This window comes from Lynx canadensis, chromosome D1, assembly GCF_007474595.2.
Source record: "Lynx canadensis isolate LIC74 chromosome D1, mLynCan4.pri.v2, whole genome shotgun sequence".
Taxonomy (NCBI): Eukaryota; Metazoa; Chordata; class Mammalia; order Carnivora; family Felidae; genus Lynx; species Lynx canadensis.
The window spans coordinates 114,201,467-114,220,856 of NC_044312.2; the positions used below are offsets into that span (position 1 = coordinate 114,201,467).

Here is a 19,390-nt window from a genome sequence, read left to right on the forward strand (position 1 = left end):
AGAGACCGCCGTGGAGAGCAGGGCTCTGGGCGTCCTCAGCCAGGCCTCTGTCCTGTCTGCGCCCCACTTAGTGACCAGGCCTGGCTCTCGCGTGGGTGCTGTTGGGGCACAGGACAGACGGGTGAGAGAAGAAACAGCCCAAACAGGATCTCGACTGCTGACGGTCCTGCTGGGTCTCCCCCCCCCGCGACCGGGGCCGTACCCCTTCCTTCAGCCTGGGAGCCGCCGTCTGGGGGTCCAGAGCCTGAGGTCCTCTCTCCCCGAGGCCGGACTCAGCGTGCTGCTCAGGGCGGGCCCCGCCACGTGCCCGTGGAGCCTGGCCGTTCTGTCCACAGAACTCCAGATGGCACCATCCGCCCGGCAGACACCTCTCCCGGGCCTCTGATGGTCCCCTCACTAGCTGGCAAGGCCACGAGCTCCGACGGGCCTGACCCTCGGATTAGGGAAACCGAGACACGAAGAGGGGTCAGAGCAGGCCGGCACCTCCTTCCAGACCCGAGGGCTCCAGGCAAGGGAGGAGCACCGACGGTGGGGTCTGCTCGGTGCGCAGGACCGGGGTGAGCCCTGGGGAGACCCAGCGGAGGCTTCCGGTCAAGGACGTCGGGGGGCTCGCACGCCCCAGCCCCAGCTCCACCCAGCTCTCTGCCTGCTCTGGGGCCTCAGAAGCTTCTGGAAGGCTTCCGCTGGCACCTCATTCAATCCCTGCAAGTCGGAGATAAGGCCACAGGGACCCACGACAGGAGAGGCATGCCCACTGTCACGCAGCAGGGGGAGGCAGGGACCCTCTCCCTCCTGCCTCGCGGAGGCTGGAGTTACTGGGGACACCCCTGCCCCCTGCCCCCCGTTCCCGTCTGAATTTGTTCCTCCCGTCTGATGCTGTCTCCCAAGCTGCCCAGATCCTCGGATGGGCCAGGGTTTCGGGGGGCCACATACAGCTGACCCTTGGCCAACTCTGCCCAGCGGGGCCACCTGAAGACTCACTTCTAGGGAGGGCCCCACGAGGCTCCCGGGGGCCACCGTGGCCTCTTTCCTGTGGTAAGGTTTCCCTTCTCAGGCTGGCTCCTCTGGGTCCTCACCACCTCCCGCCCCCCCAGACGTGGGCACACTCGTGGGGACAGCACGTTCGGGACCATTCGGCCTTGTCTGTAGGCTGTGCTGGGGCTTGGTCGAGGAAACCCCGTGCACACCCAGCCCCGCTCAGACCATCTTGCTCCTGGGAGCCGCCCGCTGCCCCTTGCCGCTCTTAGGAGCGGCACCTGCCGACGGGCACGCCCAGGCCCTGCAGTGGCCCTCCTCGGCCAGCAGAGGAGGGTGGCCGCCCGCTCAGTGGCCTCGGCCCCTGGCAGGTGCTCTCCCGTGAATGGGCCGAGCCAGAGAACGGGCGCTGAGGTCAGAGGAGGAACAGCACAGGTTTTATTTTGGGTATCCGTGACCTCCCCCTCAGGGCACCAGGCCCGTGGTGCGGCCGGACAGCATTGAGCAGGCTCTGCTGGACAGGCCGCAGGCCTCCGAGAACCTTCGACAGGTAATCCACACCCCGGTCCACCTGGCCTGGCCGGGCAGGGGTGGGAGGAGAGGGACAGGGCAGGGGCCTCCCCGGAGGGCTGGAGGGGGTCTGGGGTCCCGGGGTGGGGGCAAGGGAGAAGGGTGGCCCAGCCCTGGTCGGGGTGCAGGATGGGTCTCAACCCCAGAGAGGGTTTGAGAACTGACCACGCAGGCCCTGGGCCCAGGGATGGTGGGGGGCGGCTTCCAAAGCCGGAGGTGCTGAGCGAGGCCACAGAGCAGGGAGGAAGCCGGGACAGGGAGAGGCGGCCCCAGAGCAGTTTGGCTCCAGCTACCTTCAGGGGGGACCCTAGGGTGGCGGGGGAGAGCGGGGCCCCTCAGTCTGGTCCGGGCCCCGGTTTGCACGGGTGGGGTGGCGGGGCCCGAGGGACCTTGAACAGGTCCTGGGCACCCACACTGGTGCCAGCCCCACGGGCTTGGGCTCTGCCAGGCCCCAGATAGAAGCGGCTGACGCAGCACTTCAGAGACGGTCCTGCCACAGCCCCGTGCGTCTGCGGCCCCACTAGCCTGGGTGCCTCTTTACCATGTGTAGATCACTGGTCTGTTCCGCCTCCCGCATGCGGGGCTGGAGTTCTGCGCTGGGGTGGGGCTCTCGGGCAGGTGGGACCGATGGCAGAGGGGCAGTGCCTGGGTATCCCAGTCCAGGTTCCCCTCGGGCAGGGGCCCTTCTGAACCTCTGGACCCTTCTGGCGCGCAGGCCCCGACCCGCAGTCTCTGAGAGGCAGGGTCTTACGTCATAGCGGTAGCGGGCTTGGAGATACTCAGAGGAGACAAGCCCTGGGTCCCCGTCCCCGAGGCCGGGCTGGGGTGCGAGGCTCCTGAGAGGGCCGGGGTTGTTCAGGGCAGCGTGGCCGTCTGGCTTCCTGGCACCGTCCGCCCCACCCGCCGCCTCCCATCCCGTGGCGTCATCCACTCTGACCCCGGCTCACTGTACCGCCATGGGCTTTGCGGCCACCTCTGCCGCTCCCCTTGCCTGATGTGCCATCCCGCTGGGTGGGGAGGGAGAACGTGGCGTGCCCGCTGGGAGATGCGCCCCGGCTGGCAGAGCACGGCCCTGGACGCAGTCTCCAAGGTGGGCCGTGGTGAGAAAAGATGGCTGTGGCTTGGTGGAGCGTTAATGCTCCTGACTGGTCCGTATTTACTCCATCCTCCAGGAGGCAGACCGATTTTAATCACAGAGACTTCTGAAAATGGAGGTTCCCAGCAGAGCCAGACCTAGAACGCCAAAGGTCCAGTGGTCCTGCTCTTCAATGGGTTCCCCAGACAACAAGGGCAGCAGAACCCAATGTCAGATCTGGGTGCGGGCCCAGGGCTGGGGAGCACGCCCTCCGCCCTGTCTCCGCCTTCACACACTGGTCCGTTCACCCACCCACCTGTTTGTTCCCATCCGTTCTCACATTGACTACCTTCTTTCCTCCCTCCCACTGTCCATCCAGCCATCATCCATCTGCCCACCAACACACCCAGCCAGCCAGCCAGCCACCTACTACCCATTCAGCACGCATTGATCTGACTGCCTCTCCATCGCTTCTTCCATCTCCTGCCCATACAATGGTATTTCTGTCCAACTACCTTCTGTACATCCACCCATGTACCCATCTATCCTCTATCAATCCATCTATCCATTAGCCAAGATTCATCCACCCATCTTGCTATTTATACATCAGTCCACCCACCTATCCATCCCTCCACTCCTTCACCCATCATCCATCATCCATATCTGTCCATCCACCCTTCCATCTATCATCCCTCCACTGGCCCATTCGTCCACCCATCCATCCATCCACCCATCTGTCCATCCATTCGTCCATCCATCCACTCATCCATCTATCCATCCATCCATCAATCCACTCATCCATCCATCCATCCCTCCACCCATCCATTTGTCCATCCATCTACTCATCCATCCATCCATCCATCCATCCATCCACTCATCCATCCATCCATTTGTCCATCCATCCACTCATCCATCTATCCATCCATCCATCCATCCATCCACTCATCCATCCATCCATCCATCCATCTGTCCATCCATCCACTCATCCATCCATCCATTTGTCCATCCATCCACTCATCCATCCATCCATGCACTCATCCATCCATCCATCCATCCACTCATCCATCCATCCATTTGTCCATCCATGCACTCATCCATCCATCCATCCATCCATCCACCATCCACATCTGTCCACCCACCAAATCTTCACTGAGCACCTCCCAGGTGCTGGAATGGGGGATGACCCCAAGGTGGGTCTTGTTTTCAGGGAGTTCACAGTCTAGGGGTACAGATCAGAAATGCACACTGTTTCGGGTGCAGTAAAATTTAATCTGGCCAGTCAAGGAAGGAAGTGTCATAGATGTTCTGGAAGAGGAAGACTGAACCCCCCCATCATATGCGCCCCAACTTAAGCCACCACACACCTCAGATCTCGGAGTCTAATACTGCAGAAGGCCATGGGACAGGACAGAGTGTCTGATTCTGGATCCTACCACTGTCCAGGGGCTGGGGAGGACTTCCCACCGGGCTGGCCCTCTTCTTTGTCGCTCCCCCCCAGTTATGGACACAGAGCCAGCACTTGGAACACACAAGGAGCTTTATTGCACACGGAGGACAAGGCTGCAAGCCGGGAGCAGGGAGGGGGCAGGGCCTGAGAATGCGGTGCAGGCGCTGGTGTCTCTCGACCTGGAGGTCCCCCAGCACGTGTCCTCTCTCTGCCCAGGCTGGGCCTTCCTCGGGGACTCTTGGTCTCTGGGGGGGGGGGTGGGCCCTTTGGTCAATCACCAGTGAGAGTCCCTTTCCTGCCCCTGCTGTGCGAGGTAGAGTGGGGGTCAGAGAGCGGGAGGGGAGAGCGGTCGGGGGGTCGAGGAGTAGAGAGACGGCGATGGTGGTGGGTGTTGGCCGGGCGCGGGCAGGCCAGGCAGGCAACGGCAGCGGCTCCCATGGCAGGGCCGGGGTGGGCGTCTGGCTGGACTCGCCCCTGCGAGGGCGGAGGGTGCTGCCCGAGCTGTCTGCAGTCTCAGAAAAGCTGAAACACCGGCATGGGTGGGGGTGTCAGGCTTCGGTCCGGGGAGGGGGCTACCCCCTGCCCTCCGCGTCTCCAGCCCGTCTCTGGTGGCCACGCTGGCCCTCCCTACGACACCCTCTCCCCCGGGAGCAGCCGCCCTGCTCCAGCCACCGGAACCCCACGTCCGCTTCCACCTTGGAAGCTGGCTTCCTGACACCGGGGCCCCCCCGGGGCCGCGGGCCTACTTGGGATTCAAGGTGAAGGGAGCTGTGCCCGTCGCCTGCTCTCCCGCTAGCCTGGCTGCCCCCGAGCTCCCGCGGTCCCTGGGGTCCTGGGCCCCCTGAAGCAGGCACAGCCGAGCGGGAACCCCGGGCAGACCCCTGAGGCCCCTCCCCAGGCAGACCCGCTCCCGCCTGACAGAGCCGGCCCCCACAGGCCGGCAGCTCCGGGCCTCCTTCCTCCCACAAACCGGCCGGCCTCCGGCTTGGCCCAGACGCCATTTGTCAACGTCCTTGCGAGCACGTGGCGCCCAGAAACCAGGGCGGGCGGCTTGGCCAGGACCACCCCAGCCAGGATGTCTGCGGGAATATCCCATTTAGCGTAGCTCAGCGAAAATTGCTCCCACCTCCCGGCCAATCGACCTCTGATGATGCAGCCTCAGCTTTCCTGAGCCTCTGGCCGCCACCCTCACCGCTGGCTCACAGTGGACGAGCCTGTGGTCAGACTGGCGACGGTGTGGCGCCCCTCACGCGTCTGCGGGCGGGCGCTCTTCCTGCCCTGGCGGGCGGCCGGCCCAGCACGTGCCTCCCCCTTGGAGCCCGTCCACGGGTCTCACGGTCTAGGCTGTGCCCCCGGGCGGCGCCCTCGGCCGTCGCCCACCGAGTCGCTCGGGCCTCCGTGGGCTCCTCTCCGAAGCGGCTGGAGGCAGAGCCGCCCCACAGAGCTGCGGACGCGGACAGACTTGCTAGGGACGCACCTGGCAGGTGCCGGGCGCTCGGGAAGCAGAGATTCTGATGGTCAGGGTCGGGCCGTGACCCCTCTGGGCCTCAGGAGCTCCTATCTCACCTCGGGGTGGTGGGGGCGGGGGCACCGGCAGAGAGGACGGCTGGCCTGTGACGGCTGTCCCTCTCCACCCCAGGGTGCAACGATGCTCATCGTGGCCGGCCTGTGCCCCCCGGGGCCCTCGGGACCCCCGCCGCCCCTGCTGCCCAAGCCAGGCAAGGACAACCTTCGTCTGCAGAAACTTCTGAGGAAGGCTGCCCGGAAGAAGATGACCGGGGGCGGGGCCCCCGTGCCACTGGGGGCTTTCCGCACTTCCCTGTCCCCCGTGAGCGAGGCCAGCCACGACCAGGAGCCAACGGCCCCGCGGCCCGCGGAGGGCCCGCGCAACGTGCCCGCCCTGCCCCGCTCCCCCCACCCCTCCGTCATCCAGCACGTGGCATCGCCTCTGCAGAAGTCCACAGCCCCCTTCAGCTTCACTCAGCACAGGAGCCTGGCTGCCCACTTCAAGGCCACGGGGCTCCGGCTCACGACACCGGCCCTGCACCCCACCCGGTCCCCCAGCGGCTTCACGCAGGTCTCGGCCCCCACAGCAGGGGCCACCCACGTCAGCCAGGTACACATCCGGCTCGTGCCGTCCCCACAGGCCAGGACCCCGGAGCCCTGCCAGACGGCCCCAGATGGGGGGCCTGGTGGGCAGGACAAGGACACGGTCCCGTACCCTCCTGGGGCCCAGCCCCCGGCCCCCGCGGCCCACATCCACCCTCTGCCCACCGAGGCCCAGACTGCCGGTCCTTGCCCTGAGGCCCCCCCTCCTCAGTGCCCTGGCCCTGAGGCCTTGGTGCCCAGAGAGGGTGGCCCTCGGCTTGTGGTGCCCATAGTCCCCACCTACCGCTCACCGGGACCCTCGCCTCACAGGCCGGCCTCAGCTGAGCCCGTGGAGAAGCCCCCCGTGGCTGGCCCTGCCGCTGAGGCCGAGGCGGTCTCCAGTCCCCGGGGGGCCTCGTCCCCGGCCCCGCCCTCAGGCCCGCACCCATACCCTGTCCCCGAAGTTGCACCGAGGCCCCGGCTCAGCGGCTGGACGCGCCTCAAGAAGCAGCTGATGGAGGAGGCGGAAACATCCCCGTGCCCGGGGCCAGAGCAGAGCCCAGAGGGCGGGGGGCAAGAGGTGACAGCCCCCGCCCTCCCAGCGTCCCGGCCCCCAGCCTCCCGGGCCTCCAGGATGTGGGACGCGGTGCTGTATCGCATGTCAGTGGCCAAGTCCCAAGGCAGCCTGGCTGGGCCCAGGGATGGGGCTTGTACCCTGGCCGGCCTGGGCCGCCTGCCCTTCCTGTGCAGGCCGCGATTCAACGCCCGGAAGCTGCAAGAGGCAGCCGCCCGGCCGCCTCCTACAGTCCACTCTGTCGTGGACCTAAACCCCAAGCCCAAGAACTTCAACCGGACGGCAGCTGGCTGGAGGCTCCAGTGACCGGTCAGGGCGGCACCGGGGCCCAGGACCGTGGTGTGGACAGAAGAGGGACAGGGGGTCCAGCTGGGGAGCCACGGCCACTGCAGAGGGCGCCAGGGCCGGACGGACACCGGGCAGCCGGGGGGTGCGGGACGGACAGGCTGCGGCAGGAAGGACTGTGGCGGGGTGCGGCAGGGGCAGGTGGGGTCGGGGAGGAGGCCGGTCTCCACGGCATGGACTGGGGCAGAGAAGGGGTCTGCACTGGGTTAGAATATCTATGGGGGCTAACGGGGTAAAATCACACGCAAGAAGGAAGGAACACGGCTCAGTGACGAGGCAGCGGGTAGATGAGTCGGCCCCGCACAGCAGGGCCCATGGCTCGGGACTCGGGGCAAGGAGGCGCAGGGGGGTGTCTGGGCTCCTGAGGGGCTGTGGGCCGGCAGGGCAGGGAGGATGCTGGGGCTGGGTTCTGTGGTCCCCGCGCCCCTCCGGGAAAGATGGGGGACAGATTTATGTTTGCTGTGCAGAGCGGGGCTGGCCAGGGCGACTCAGTTGTGCGTGCGCACCAGTGGCTGCATCAACGGTTTGACTGTCGTTCCTGACACGTGTGGGGGGTGGGGGGAGGCCAGACCCCAGGCTCAGCTCCTTTTGTTGCCCGCCTCTGATTCCCCCGCCTGGGGGGCAAGGTGTGAGGGGGGCTCGCTGGCGGGAGATGGGGGCGGGGCCCAGCTTCGATGGCTGGGTGAGGACGGGTGTCCTTGGTCCCGGGGCAGGGGAGGCAGCAGAGGGGGCCCCAGGCCTCATGCGGCTTCGGGGCCCCCGCATCTGCAGTCCCCACTGACTCGGGACAGGGGCCAGGGCTCTGATGGGTCAGCAGTGATGGCAGAGGGACACGGAGGTGTCTGGGTGCAGGACTCAGGAGGGGAAGAGACAGCCAGTAGGCGGCCAGCTGCCTCACGCAGGGCATAATGGGTGCTGTAAACGGATCCTGGGACCCAGGCCACTAATAAAGTGTGTCTAACCACGGCAGTGGGCCATGTTTCTTCACCAGGTGATGGGCAGGGTGGGGACCACCAGCCCCCAGCTGGTGTAGGAGAGCGAGCCAAGTGTGGGTTCCGACCAGCTCCAAGGCCGGGCATTCAGTCCCCACAGGCCGCCCTTGCAGCTGTAACAAAGCAGGCCTTGTCCGTGGCCCCACATTCCCAGAAGGACACATTCCACACACACGACACCTCACGCTCGGGCTGCTGCCCCGGACTCACCAAGAAGGGCAGCCTAGGGCACCGAGCCCTCGTCCACAAGCACCTTCTCATACTTCCCATGTCCGGTAGCCACAAACTTGTACCTCTTTCCAGACGGAGTGCTCTGCTGGGAGAGGTGACCAAGAGCAAAGCTGAGAGCGGCAGAACGGAGATGGTGCTGCCTCTGGGAAGCCCTCCCAGATACACTGAGGATAGCCCCTCTTTGCTTTCACCTGCTAGACCTGCCCTCCCTACATCAGCCACATTTAGACCCTACCTTAATTGTCGATGACGTCTTGGAGCCTCCTTTTTGCTCCCAGAGGCTTTTCTTGCTCATGTCTCCAGCTACGATATCCTGTGTTCAGAGGAAGGACATGTCACAGGTGCAGACCCTCGACCAGGGAACTCAAAGCCGTGGTCCTTTCTCTCCTGTCCAGCCTTGCCCGGCTGGGTCCCAGGCCTGCCCACCCACTTCCTTGTACGAGAGCCCAGGGGAGGAAGTAAGAAAGGGAAAGTGGCACCACCTACATGCACTGGGCCACCAGTTCCCCCACATGGCCTTCCACTCTGGGGGCCAGCCTGGTGAGCACCCCCCAAACATCCCAGTGCTCTGTCTACCCACACTGCAGCCTAGACAGCCTCCTACTTGCCTTTCCAAGGGGACCCCACCTCACCCTGGGATGGGTGTTACCTTGCAAGAGGGGGTCTTGGCAGTGGACTGAGCCTGCACTTCTCCCGTCTCCCACCGGCTCTTGGTGCTCGCCACAGCCATGCTGGGCAGCTCAATGGAGGGCTGGCGGGTTAGCTTGGGGGTCCGGCCAGCAGTCTGCAGAGGAGGAAAAACCCAGGACCACTTTAGTGGACAGCCACATGGGACATGTCAGAGAAGCCAGGGTGAGGGTCTCCAATACATGACTTCTTCTACATCTTTGTATTACCAGAGGAGTGCTTTCCCAGTAAGGGGCTAGGGCAGGGCACTCTGGAAAAAAAAATGCATGTGCCTCCATTGGGTGTACTTGTGAAACACCTTCTTGATCTGAGGAGCACAGGTGATATGGTGGGGTAAGAGACAGATGTGGTGCTATCATGCTGCTCAGAACATAGGGCTGGAGGAGCATGGATTGAATGGGGGGGTTGTTGGAGAGAGGGGCATTGGTAGGATAGAGAGGTGTAGGTCTGGACGAGTGGTGGTTGGATGGAGGGGTGTTCGCTGAATGGAGGAGTGTTGTTTGTATGGAAAGACATTGGTTGGATGAAGGAGCATCAGTTAGATAGAAAGGTATTGGTTGGATGGAGGGGAGTTGGTTTGATGGAGTGGTCTTTGTTGCATGGAGAGACATTGTTTGGATGGATTGGTCTTGGTTGGATGGAGGGGTCTTGGTTGGATGGAAGGGTATTGGTTGGATGGAGTGGTCTTGGTTGGATGGAAGGGTATTGGTTGGATGGAGTGGTCTTGGTTGGATGGAAGGGTATTGGTTGGATGGAGTGGTCTTGGTTGGATAGAGTGGTCTTGGTTGGATGGAGGGGTATTGGTTGGATGGAGGGGAGTTGGTTTGATGGAGTGGTCTTTGTTGCATGGAGAGACATTGTTTGGATGGAGTGGTCTTGGTTGGATGGAGGGGTCTTGGTTGGATGGAAGGGTATTGGTTGGATGGAGTGGTCTTGGTTGGATGGAAGGGTATTGGTTGGATGGAGTGGTCTTGGTTGGATGGAAGGGTATTGGTTGGATGGAGTGGTCTTGGTTGGATAGAGTGGTCTTGGTTGGATGGAGGGGTATTGGTTGGATGGAGTGGTATTGGTTGGATGGAAGGGTATTGGTTGGATGGAAGGGTATTGGTTGGATGGAGGGGTCTTAGTTGGATAGAGTGGTCTTGGTTGGATAGAGTGGTCTTGGTTGGATGGAGGGGTATTGGTTGGATGGAGTGGTATTGGTTGGATGGAGGGGTCTTGGTTGGATGGAAGGGTATTGGTTGGATGGAGGGGTCTTAGTTGGATAGAGTGGTCTTGGTTGGATAGAGTGGTCTTGGTTGGATGGAGGGGTATTGGTTGGATGGAGTGGTATTGGTTGGATGGAGGGGTATTGGGTGCACAGAAGGGTATTGGTTGGATGGAGGGGTGTGGTTGGGATGAGCCAATGGGTATGTGAATAGAGGAGGGACCCAGCAGAAGAAGGGAGGCCTAAGCATACCTCAATGGCCTGTGTGTACTGCTCCAGTCGCTCATCAATCTTGGAGATGGGCAAGGCTGGTTGGGACTTCTTCACACTGTTACTGGAGGGTAGGAGAAGGGTCACGCCCCATGCTCCCTCACTGGGCTTCCACACCCACCCCGACCCCTACCAGAGCTCCCTCGGGGCTCTGCATCTCTAGCCCCCAGGCCCCTCTCTTCGACACCGTCTGGGGGAACCCAAGTCCTAGTCTGGAAAGCAGCAGGTTCACCTCTTCCTGATGGAGCGGTTCAGGGACTCGGTTCTGTCGATGAGCTGCGGAAGGCAAGCAGAGATGTGAGTCTCCAACCAGAGCCCCCCCCCCCCCCATTGCCCCAGTGGCTCCCATCCACCAATCGAGCCATCCGCTGGTTCATTTCTCAGGGATGTGCTGAGTGCCAGGCTGGGGGGATGGCAGAGAAAGGGCAGGGTGTACTCGTGTTCCTGGCACCGCCGTGTGGCTTCCTCTCTGGGGCTGTCATGGGGTTGGTGCTGTGATTCTGGGAAAGAGGAAAAGGCAGCAGGCTCTGGGGCTCGACCTACTTTGGTGCTGGGGCTCAGGGGAGGTGAGCCCTGTTCGGTAGCACCCTCCAAGACCAGGGGGCTGGGCGTCCCGGGCTGCTGGCGTTTCTGGTGCTAGGAATAGAACATCAGAGTTTATACGATGAGCACCCTTGCACCCCTCCTGCCCCATTCGGGACTTGTTGGAGCAAACGTCTTCCCCTCCCTGGGCCTCAGGCCCTTTCCAGCCCTGACATGCTCTGTTTCTCGAATTCTCTGCAGTGGGGTCTGGTGAGTCCGGAGGAGAGTCGCTTGATCCCAGGGTCACGAAGACCCTCCTCCCTCTGGGAATGCGGATGCCACAGAGTCTGGGGTGTGGGGGGGGGCGTCTCCCTCTAGGGCAGCCTGCTGCGCAGACGGTCAGCAGACACAGACCCAGCCCAAGGGGCGGGGTGCACCCGGACCCCAAAGGGAGCCACCATCACCTGCTCGTCTGCCTCTTCGGCTTCTGCCGGCCCCAGGCTGCCCTGGACGGTCCCCTCTGGGCTCTTGGGCTCTGTCTCCTCTGTTCCTGGCCCGTCCTGGAGCTCTGAGCTGGGGCTCAGATGCAACTCCTCCAGGCTGACTCTGGCTGGACTCTGCTCATCACCACCCTGGCTCCCGTAGGCATGCTGATGGGGCCTGGGGGGCAGGGGAGGGATGCAATCCCGGTGAAGGTCGTTCAGTTGCTGGGTTTGAGTCCCTCTGGGTTTCCAAACCTCAGCTTCTCCGTCCGAAAGGCGGGGGCGGTCTGACCAGTTGAGTGCCAAGGAATCCTGAGACCCCAGCCTCATCGGGGGAAGTGGGCCCAAGGACCTTGGAGGCAGCCCTCCAGCCCTGGGGCGCCTTTGTGGACAGGGCCCGCTGCCTCAGCCCCCTCTCGCCTCACACTCGGAGGCCGGACCCGGTCTCCAGACTCTCTGGATGGGCCCCAGCCCCCGGGCCATGCTCGTCTGTGTCCACCCTGCTGGCCTAGCGCCCCCCCCCCCGCCGCCACCCGCTCCCGCCCTGCTCCATGAGGGAGGCAGGTGGGCCTGAGGAAGAAGGGTTTTGCCTAGGAGTGGGGCAGGATCTGTGCGTGGTTTGGGGGAAGATCAGCTAAGGGACAAGGCAAAGGCCGAGGTCACAGCTAGGACGGCACCCCTTGAGGAGAGGGGCTGCCTGTACTGGCCATGCCTTCCGGCAGCCAGCGGGGCTCTGCATTTGAGCAGGACTGAACCAGCAAGAAATTCTCGCATTTTCCATGATTTCACGCCCCTTGGTGTTGGTGCCAGCCCAGACCCACCGCCCAAGGTGGGTCAGCGCGAGCCGGCCGGGCACACAGAGGGCCCATTCAGCTCCAGCGGGTCCCGGGGCCAGGCAGGTGTGGGGCGGGGAGGAGGCTTGCTTGTGAGCAGAGCAGGAGGGTTCAACAGAAGAGCCAAAGTGCCCCCTGCTGTTGGGAACAGCTGTGGCCTGGGGCCGGCGGGAAAGAGGAGGCAGCCGGCAGGGCTGCGGCCACCCGACACGAGGGGGACAGGCCATCCTTGCAGACCCCAGACCCACCTCGGAAGGTGCACTGAGTCTCAAAGGCAGATGGGGGAAAATGAGGCCTGCAGGGGCACCGGTGACCAGGGGGTGGCCAGGACCAGGGCCCCAGCCAGGCAGCTGGCTCCTGGGGTGCAGGAGCCTACTGGTAGGGTGGTTGGAAGACTGGAGACGGAGACGGTCCTAGCTAGAGACGGAGACTAGAGGGGCCTCAAAGGGCCGGGAGGTGGTGTCCCCCAAGCTCGAAGCTCCTGGGTAGAGCTTGGACCCTGCCCACGGTGGGGGGGCCCTTGAGCACGCCTGCAGGGTGCCTCAGACCCCAGAACTGGGGTGGGGGTGAAGCTCCCGGAGCAGCCCCCCATCCCTGGGCCCCCACCCCCTCCTGCCCTGTTCAGCCCAGCAAACACGTCTGCACATCTGGAAAGCTTGTCCCTCCAGGCCAACTCACAGGCCCACACATCTGGAAATACCTGCTCCCCTCCGTGGGAATGGAGATCAGCCAGCCCCGAGGGAGGAAGGGGCGGGCGGGCGGCAGGGGCGCAGAGCCTCCATTACGTAAGTGGGCTGCAGATGTGTGCTGATGTGGCAACACCCTGGCCGGGCCGCAGCTGGTCTGGATGGGGCCCAGGGGCCCTGGGGAGCCCAGGAATGAGATTTCCTCCCCACCCCTCCCCGCAGCCCCTCGGCCCGCCGCCCCGCCGCCGTCTAGCTCTCTTCCTCCCTTCCCCCTGCTCCCAGCCCGGGGGGCATTTTGCGGGGCCGGTGGCCTTTGCTCAGGCGCAGGCTGGGGGCTTGGAGAGCGCCCCTGCCTGGTAACCCTGCCTCCGGCCTCTGACCCCCACTTGCCTGTTCTCCTCCTGCTGCCCCTCCGGACTCTCGCTCCGAGGGGGCTCCCCGCTGTTGGAGGCCCCCCCGGCCTCCCAGGGCTGCCGCTGTGGCTCTGGCTTCTGGGACCAGTCGCTGAAACCCTCGTCCTCATCCAGTTCAGGGGCCTCCGAGGGCTTCAGGCTAAAAGAGCAGTGCCGGGTGCTCAGAGCCGGACGGGGCCATGAGGGGCAGGGGGCACGCTATACACACCGGCCACATCTCCTTCCTTCCTCAGACCCTGGGCTCCAGGGGTGGGAGACCCTGTCTGCCAGGGGCAGCACCCATGGCTGGGCCGAGCCTCCCCGCTGTTAGAGAATCCCTGAGGGCAGGACTGTGTCTCCTCGTAGTCTGGAGCTGCCTGAGGCCGAGGTTGTGTCTGACCCTATTAAGCTAGGGCTCCCCAAGAACAGGGCTGTATCTCCCTCGTGAGACTAAGGTTCCCACAGAGCTAGGCTGTACTTCTCCCATCAGTGTAGGGCCTGCTAAGACCTGGGCTGTGCCTCCCCCATCAGTCTAGGGTCCCCTGAGAACTGGGCTGTGCCTCTCTCACTAGTCTAGGGCCTCCTGAGAGCCGAGCTACGCTTCCTCCATCAGTCTAGCCTCCCTCCCCTGAAAGCAGGGCGATGCCTTCCCCATCAGTCTAGGGTCCCTTGAGAGCTGGGCTGTGCCTCCCCCATCAGTCTAGAGCCTCCTGATTTCTGGCTATGCCTCCTCCATCAGTCTAGGGCTCCTTAAGGGCTGGGCTGGGCCTCCCCATCAGTCTCAGACTCCCCAAGAGCTGGGCTATGCCTCCTTCATCAGTCTAGGGTCCCTTGAGAGCTGAGCTATGCTTCTTCCATCAGTCTAGGCTCCCCTGAAAGCAGGGCTATGCCTCCCCCATCAGTCTATCCCTTGAGAGCTGGGTTATGCCTCCCCCATCAGTCTAGGGTTCCCCAGGAGCTGGGCTGTGCCTTTTCCATCAGTCTTGGTACGCTGAGAGCTGGGCTATGCCCCCTTCATCAGTCTAGGGCTCTCTAAGAGCTGGGCTGTGCCTCCTCCATCACTCTAGGACCTCTTGAGATCTGGGCTATGCCTCCCTCATCAGTCTAGAGCCTCCTGAGAATTAAGCTCTGCCCCTCCCATTAGTCTAGAGTCCCCTGCGAGCTGGGCTATGCCTCCTTCATCAGTCTAGAGTCCCATAAGAGCTGGGCTGTGACTCCCCCATCAGTCTAGGGCTTCCTGAGAGCTGGGCTATGCCTTCTTCATCAGTCTAGGGCTCTCTAAGAGCTGGGCTGTGCCTCCCCCATCACTCTAGGACCCCTTGAGATCTGGGCTATGCCTCTCCCATCAGTCTAGGGCCTCCCGAGAGCTGGGCTATGTCCCCCCATCAATCTAGAGCCTCCTGAGAATTAAGCTCTGCCCCTCCCATTAGTCTAGAGTCCCCTGAGAGCTGGGCTATGCCTCCCCCATAAGTTCAGAGCTCCCTAAGAGCTGGGTTGTGCTTCCCCATCAGTCTAGGATATCTTGAGCGCTAGGTTAGGCCTCCCGTTATCAGTCTAGGGCCCCCTGAGAATTGGGCTATGCCTCCCCTATCAGTCTAGGGCCTCCTGAGAGCTGGGATGTGCTCCCCCATCAGTCTAGGGCCTCCTGAGAATTGGACTGTGCTTCCTCCCTTGGTCTAGATTCCCCCGAGAGCTGGGCTATGCCTCCCCCATCAGTTCAGTGCTCCCAAAGAGTTGGGCTGTGCCCCCCCCATCAGTCTAGGGCCTCTGAGAGCTGAATTATGCCTTCCCCCTCAGTCTAGGGCTCCTGAGAGCTGAACTATGCCTCCCCCCTCAGTCTAGGGCTCCTGAGAGCTGAACTATGCCTCCCTCATCAGTCCAAGGCTCCCCAAGAGCTGGGCTGTGCCTCCTCCACTCGTCTAGGGCCCCCTGACTGCTGGGCTGTGCCTCCCCTGTCACCCTGGGGTCCCCGTGTGTGGGTGACATGTCTCCCTCCAGGGCTCTGGTGACTGCTCCCTCCGCGGGCAGCAGGGTGAGCCCCTGTCCCCCGCCCCCCACCCCCATCAGGGCAGGATTGGGATCTGGTGCTGGTGGGCTCCCCATGTGCCCCCAGCCCCTGCTATCTAAACTGAGGACCTGGCCTGAGGGGCCGTGACCGCTGCAGCACCCCACCCCGCCCAGAGCTGCTGACTCGGAGAAAATGGAACAAAACAGGGGCGGGAGGAAGGGGGGCATTATTGTAAAAACAGCCCAGCCCGGCCGCGGAGGCCTCCTGGGCCCAGGGAGGAAACGAGCCGGCCTGCGGCCCGCCAAGTTGGACGTGGCCTCCATGAGTCACCGGCAGCAGGGAGCTTGGGCGGGGGGCTCCGGGGCCAGGGCCACGCAGCTGGGGTCAGTGTCGGTCCAAGCAGGGGCCAGGGCCGCGCAGGGCGGCCAGGGCCTGAGTCAGCGCTCTGGGAGGCTGGCTGGGAGGGGTGGCCGCACGTGAGTCCCTGCGGCCGGCCGGCGGGCTCCACTGGTGCCTCGGGCTTCAGGGACCCTCACCCCAAGCTCTCTCCGCACCCGCGCTGAGCCCCTCCTCACTCTCCTCCTCCGGGAGCCCTAGCCCAGGGCCCCACCACCAGCCTCCCCTCTGCCCTGGGGAGCAGGGCCAGGCGGACTGCTGGGGGGCGGCTTACAGGCTCTCCCGCTCCGGCGGCTCGGGGGACTGGCCGCCGTCCTCGTCCTGGGCCCGAAGCTCCCTGTCCCTCGCCCGGCGGCGACGCTCGCGGGCGGCCTCCTCCTCATCTTCCGCGCTCCGCTGAGTCGTGAGCCTGGGGGACACGGAGCGTCAGTAGGGCCTCAGCCTGCACCCCGCTGCTCCTGTCCTCCCGGTGGTGGAGGGGGCTCCGGTGTCCAGGCAGGACTGAGACCCTCTGTCCTCCGCCCCCCGCCCAACACCCCCCCCCCCCACCGCCCAGCAGCCAGGCCTCCTGGACCTAATCAGAGCCGGGACAGGGGCGGGCCTGGCTCTGTGGCCCCCGAGGCCCTGGGAAGCGGCTGCTGCAGGTACCAGACAGGTGCCACGTGTCCCCACTGGAATCCGGTGGCAGCAGCCTCGCCGATCAGGCACTGTCGGGCCAGGGGCAGACCCAGCCGGGCAGCCACCTCCCTGCCCGGGTACCCCGGCTGGGGCACTCCCTCCTGCCCCCCAAGGGCCCCAAGAAGAGGCTGCCTGCACCCTGAACCTGACCTCTCTGGGCCCGTTCACAGAGGACGGACCCGAGGCCACCGCAGAGCCAGAGACCTTGCTCCCTCGGTGCACGCTGACCCCGTGGCTTCTCGGGGTCCCTCACTAAGGGCGACACAAGGTCAGCCTGGGACGAGGCGTTCACAGCCTGGTCCCCCTGGCCCTGGCCTAGCAGATCTCACGCTGTCGGCATCCGGGGGGCACCCCGGGCCTGGGTCGCCGACACGGCCCTGCCTCCCCCACCACCCAGGCTCCACTGGACCCAGAGAGGGGAGTCCTGGTCTCTGCCTCTGCAGGGCTCACTGCCCTAGCCTGGGGTCTCGGTCCCTTCCCGCTGCTGCCCGCCGCCTGACCCCGCGGCCCGCTCCTTCTGGGACTCCGTCCCTTGGCCGGGACGGCCGGCTCCGTGGTCTCAGCAGCCCTGCCAGCCATGATCTAATCTGTCCCAGGTCTTCCCAGAGCCTCCCAGACAAAAGCCAGGCCCTCCTCAGCCCCGGGCTCCAGGCCCGCTCCCCCCCTACCGCCCCCCGCCGTGGCCACCTGGGACTCCAGACCTGCTCAGCCCGCAGCACCCCTGGTCTCCCACCCTCGATGCTCAGAAGTGCCTTCGGCTCCCACCCCCGGGGGCCTAGGCGGCCCTTCCTTCCCCACGCCTGCTCCCATCCTGCCCTGGGCCCTCGGCTCGGAGGCTGCAGGGCCACGTTATCTGGGGAAGCGTTGCCCCGTGGTTCCCGCTCCCCAGACCGTTGCCCCGAGATCTGAGTGCAGAGCCCGCAAGTTGCCTGTCACCCCACACACAGACATGAGCAGATCCTCTGGGGTCCACCTGTCGGGCGGTATGTCCAGGCCACAAGAGCCCCACGCGGGCCCGGCCCGCCTTGCACGCCCAGGTGCACACGAGGCAATAATGCGCGTGCACACACACATACACACGTCTTCCGTGAGCCCGACGCCCAGGCCAGCGTGGCACGCGCACCCACCCTCCACCCATGGTTCCAGACACCCCACAGCACGCACACGGATTCACGAGCGGGAACAAGGCGAGGCCGAAACGGCAGGTCCGGGGTCCCCGCTCCAGACCCCGTTCTCTGCTGTCCTTGCCATCGCCCCGACAGCGGCCCTGTGAGCCGGCCCCTCCGAGGGCCACCCTCTGCGACCCGCCATCTGCTCGTGGCCCCAGGAGCCCTGACAGGCAGGGGCCGGGGGGCGGGGGCGGGGGGGCAGGCAGACAAGGGATACGGGGTAGGGGTCTCCTGGTGTCTCTCCAAAGCCCTGGGCCGGGAGCCCCAGCGGCCCAAGGACAAGGGGCCCTCCCCCTCGCCTCCCCCCTCCCACCAGCCCCAGGATGTGAGTAATGCGGCCCCTCTGGCCCCTCCCGTGACCTCACCCCTCGCTGTTCCACAGCTGGGCTCCGTTCTGGGAACTGAGAGGGGGCGGCTCTCCTGGGGTGGGGTGGGGGCCTCTGGCCCGGGAAAGGCGCCCCCCTTCCCCGGCCAGCAGCCCAGACCCCTTGGCAGGCTCCACGGAGCTGTCAGGACACCGGCGATGGCCGCCCCACCCGTGGCCCCTGGCTCAGCCCGCGTGCAGCTGTAAGGGATTTGGTGTTCCTTAGCGAACGCAATTAGGCTATTTCCTGTGTCTGCTCTGGCTCTTTGCAGCCCGGGGTTCAGCCCCGGGGGCTGCCGAGCGGGGCTCTGCTCCCCCAGCATCGGGCTCCGCCGCGGGGCCTCGCCCCCACCCGGGTGCACCGGGGCGCGCACAGCCCAGCGGGCCCCGGGCCGCCTCCCAGCTCCCCGTTCTGAGTGGGGGTCCCCACGTTCGGGGGCTGCCCCGTTGGCCGCGTCCACCGCCTACCGGCCCCGACTCGGGGCGCCGGCCCCCCACTCCTCCCTCTGCGGCCCCCCGGTCCCCCCACCAGGGTCCCGTGATAGGCTCCTGAGCCGGCCCCGGCCCTCGCAGCTGCCCCCACCTCCTTCCTCCCCTGTCTGCCTGCGTGGGTTTGGTCCCAGCTTGACTCTGCCCCCTGCAGGCCGCTTGTCCGGTGCCTAAAGGCCTAAAGGCCACCCGTCTCTGGTGCCTAAAGGTCGAGGGGAGAGCTCGGGCGCCGGGCTCGGGGGCGGGGGCCCAAAGGGAGGACAGCCAGGCAGGGCCAGGCCTGTCGTCGGAGAACTCTTTCTTCAGGTCTGCGGGGGACCCTCTGGGCCACAGGTGTCCGGGACACGGCCAGAGGAAGCTGCCACAGAGGCCGGGGGAGCAGCCCTGGTCAGCCCCACCGCCGACCGACCACCCCCGGGGTCTCTGGTCCCCTCCGCGCCCCGCCTCCCCAGGGGGTTCTACGCTGTCGACCGGGGTGGACACTTGCAGAGCCACTGGTCCCTCCGGCGGCCGTAGAGCCCGTGAGTGAAGCGGCAGTGGGGGGGAGCCAGCCCGGGGAGAGGCCTCCTCCTCCTGCACCTTGGCTTCCGGGGACAGCAGGACGGCAAGCGTCCCCGACTCCCCCCAAGGGGAGAGAGCGGGCCCCCAAGGGCAGAGGTCGGGGGCCCCGCCAGGGAGCTCAGGGGAGGGCAGCCCCACGCCCCACAACTCCGAGGGTGCCCCTCACTGGTTATGCGAGGCGGGCGGGGGGCTGCCCCAGGCAGCACGGGGAGGGGTCTGTGGGCACGGCACTGGGTGTGGCATCGCCAGGGCCCCGGAGGTCACTCGTCCTTGCAGAGAGGCGGCAGCGGGGGTGAGCGGGGAGCTCGAAGGCGGCCCCAAATGAGCAGGTGGGCGGGGGGCTGGGGCG

At 65.2% G+C, this 19,390-nt stretch overlaps 2 protein-coding genes across 5 annotated transcripts in view; one reads left to right on the top strand and one right to left on the bottom strand.

The window, feature by feature from the left end:
• Positions 1-4,139: 4,139 nt before the first annotated feature.
• Positions 4,140-19,390, bottom strand: part of LSP1 (lymphocyte specific protein 1) — a 42,283-nt gene continuing 27,032 nt past the window's right edge. Inside the window, exons 3-12 of one of the 4 annotated variants that reach the window (XM_030331356.1) lie at positions 16,055-16,189; positions 13,375-13,536; positions 11,448-11,643; positions 11,005-11,097; positions 10,694-10,737; positions 10,444-10,519; positions 8,947-9,081; positions 8,533-8,610; positions 8,277-8,382; positions 4,140-4,589 (exon numbers count right to left, since the gene is read on the bottom strand). In XM_030331356.1, the coding sequence (XP_030187216.1) occupies positions 8,290-8,382; positions 8,533-8,610; positions 8,947-9,081; positions 10,444-10,519; positions 10,694-10,737; positions 11,005-11,097; positions 11,448-11,643; positions 13,375-13,536; positions 16,055-16,189 (1,012 nt within the window). In that variant the 3' untranslated portion in view covers positions 4,140-4,589; positions 8,277-8,289. Of the gene's footprint in view, positions 4,590-8,276; positions 8,383-8,532; positions 8,611-8,946; positions 9,082-10,443; positions 10,526-10,693; positions 10,738-11,004; positions 11,098-11,447; positions 11,644-13,374; positions 13,537-16,054; positions 16,190-19,390 lie in introns of all 4 variants that reach the window. The other 3 variants (XM_030331355.1, XM_030331354.1, XM_030331357.1) reach the window with 3 other exon arrangements.
• Positions 5,716-7,035, top strand: LOC115526481 (proline-rich protein 33-like). The gene has a single exon (XM_030333863.1). It carries the CDS (start codon positions 5,716-5,718, stop codon positions 7,033-7,035), a length of 1,320 nt encoding a protein of 439 aa, XP_030189723.1.

What these genes read in the sequence shown, in the direction of transcription:
- LOC115526481 (XM_030333863.1), top strand. Translation starts at nt 5,716, where the DNA reads ATGCTCATCGTGGCCGGCCTGTGCCCCCCGGGGCCCTCGGGACCCCCG.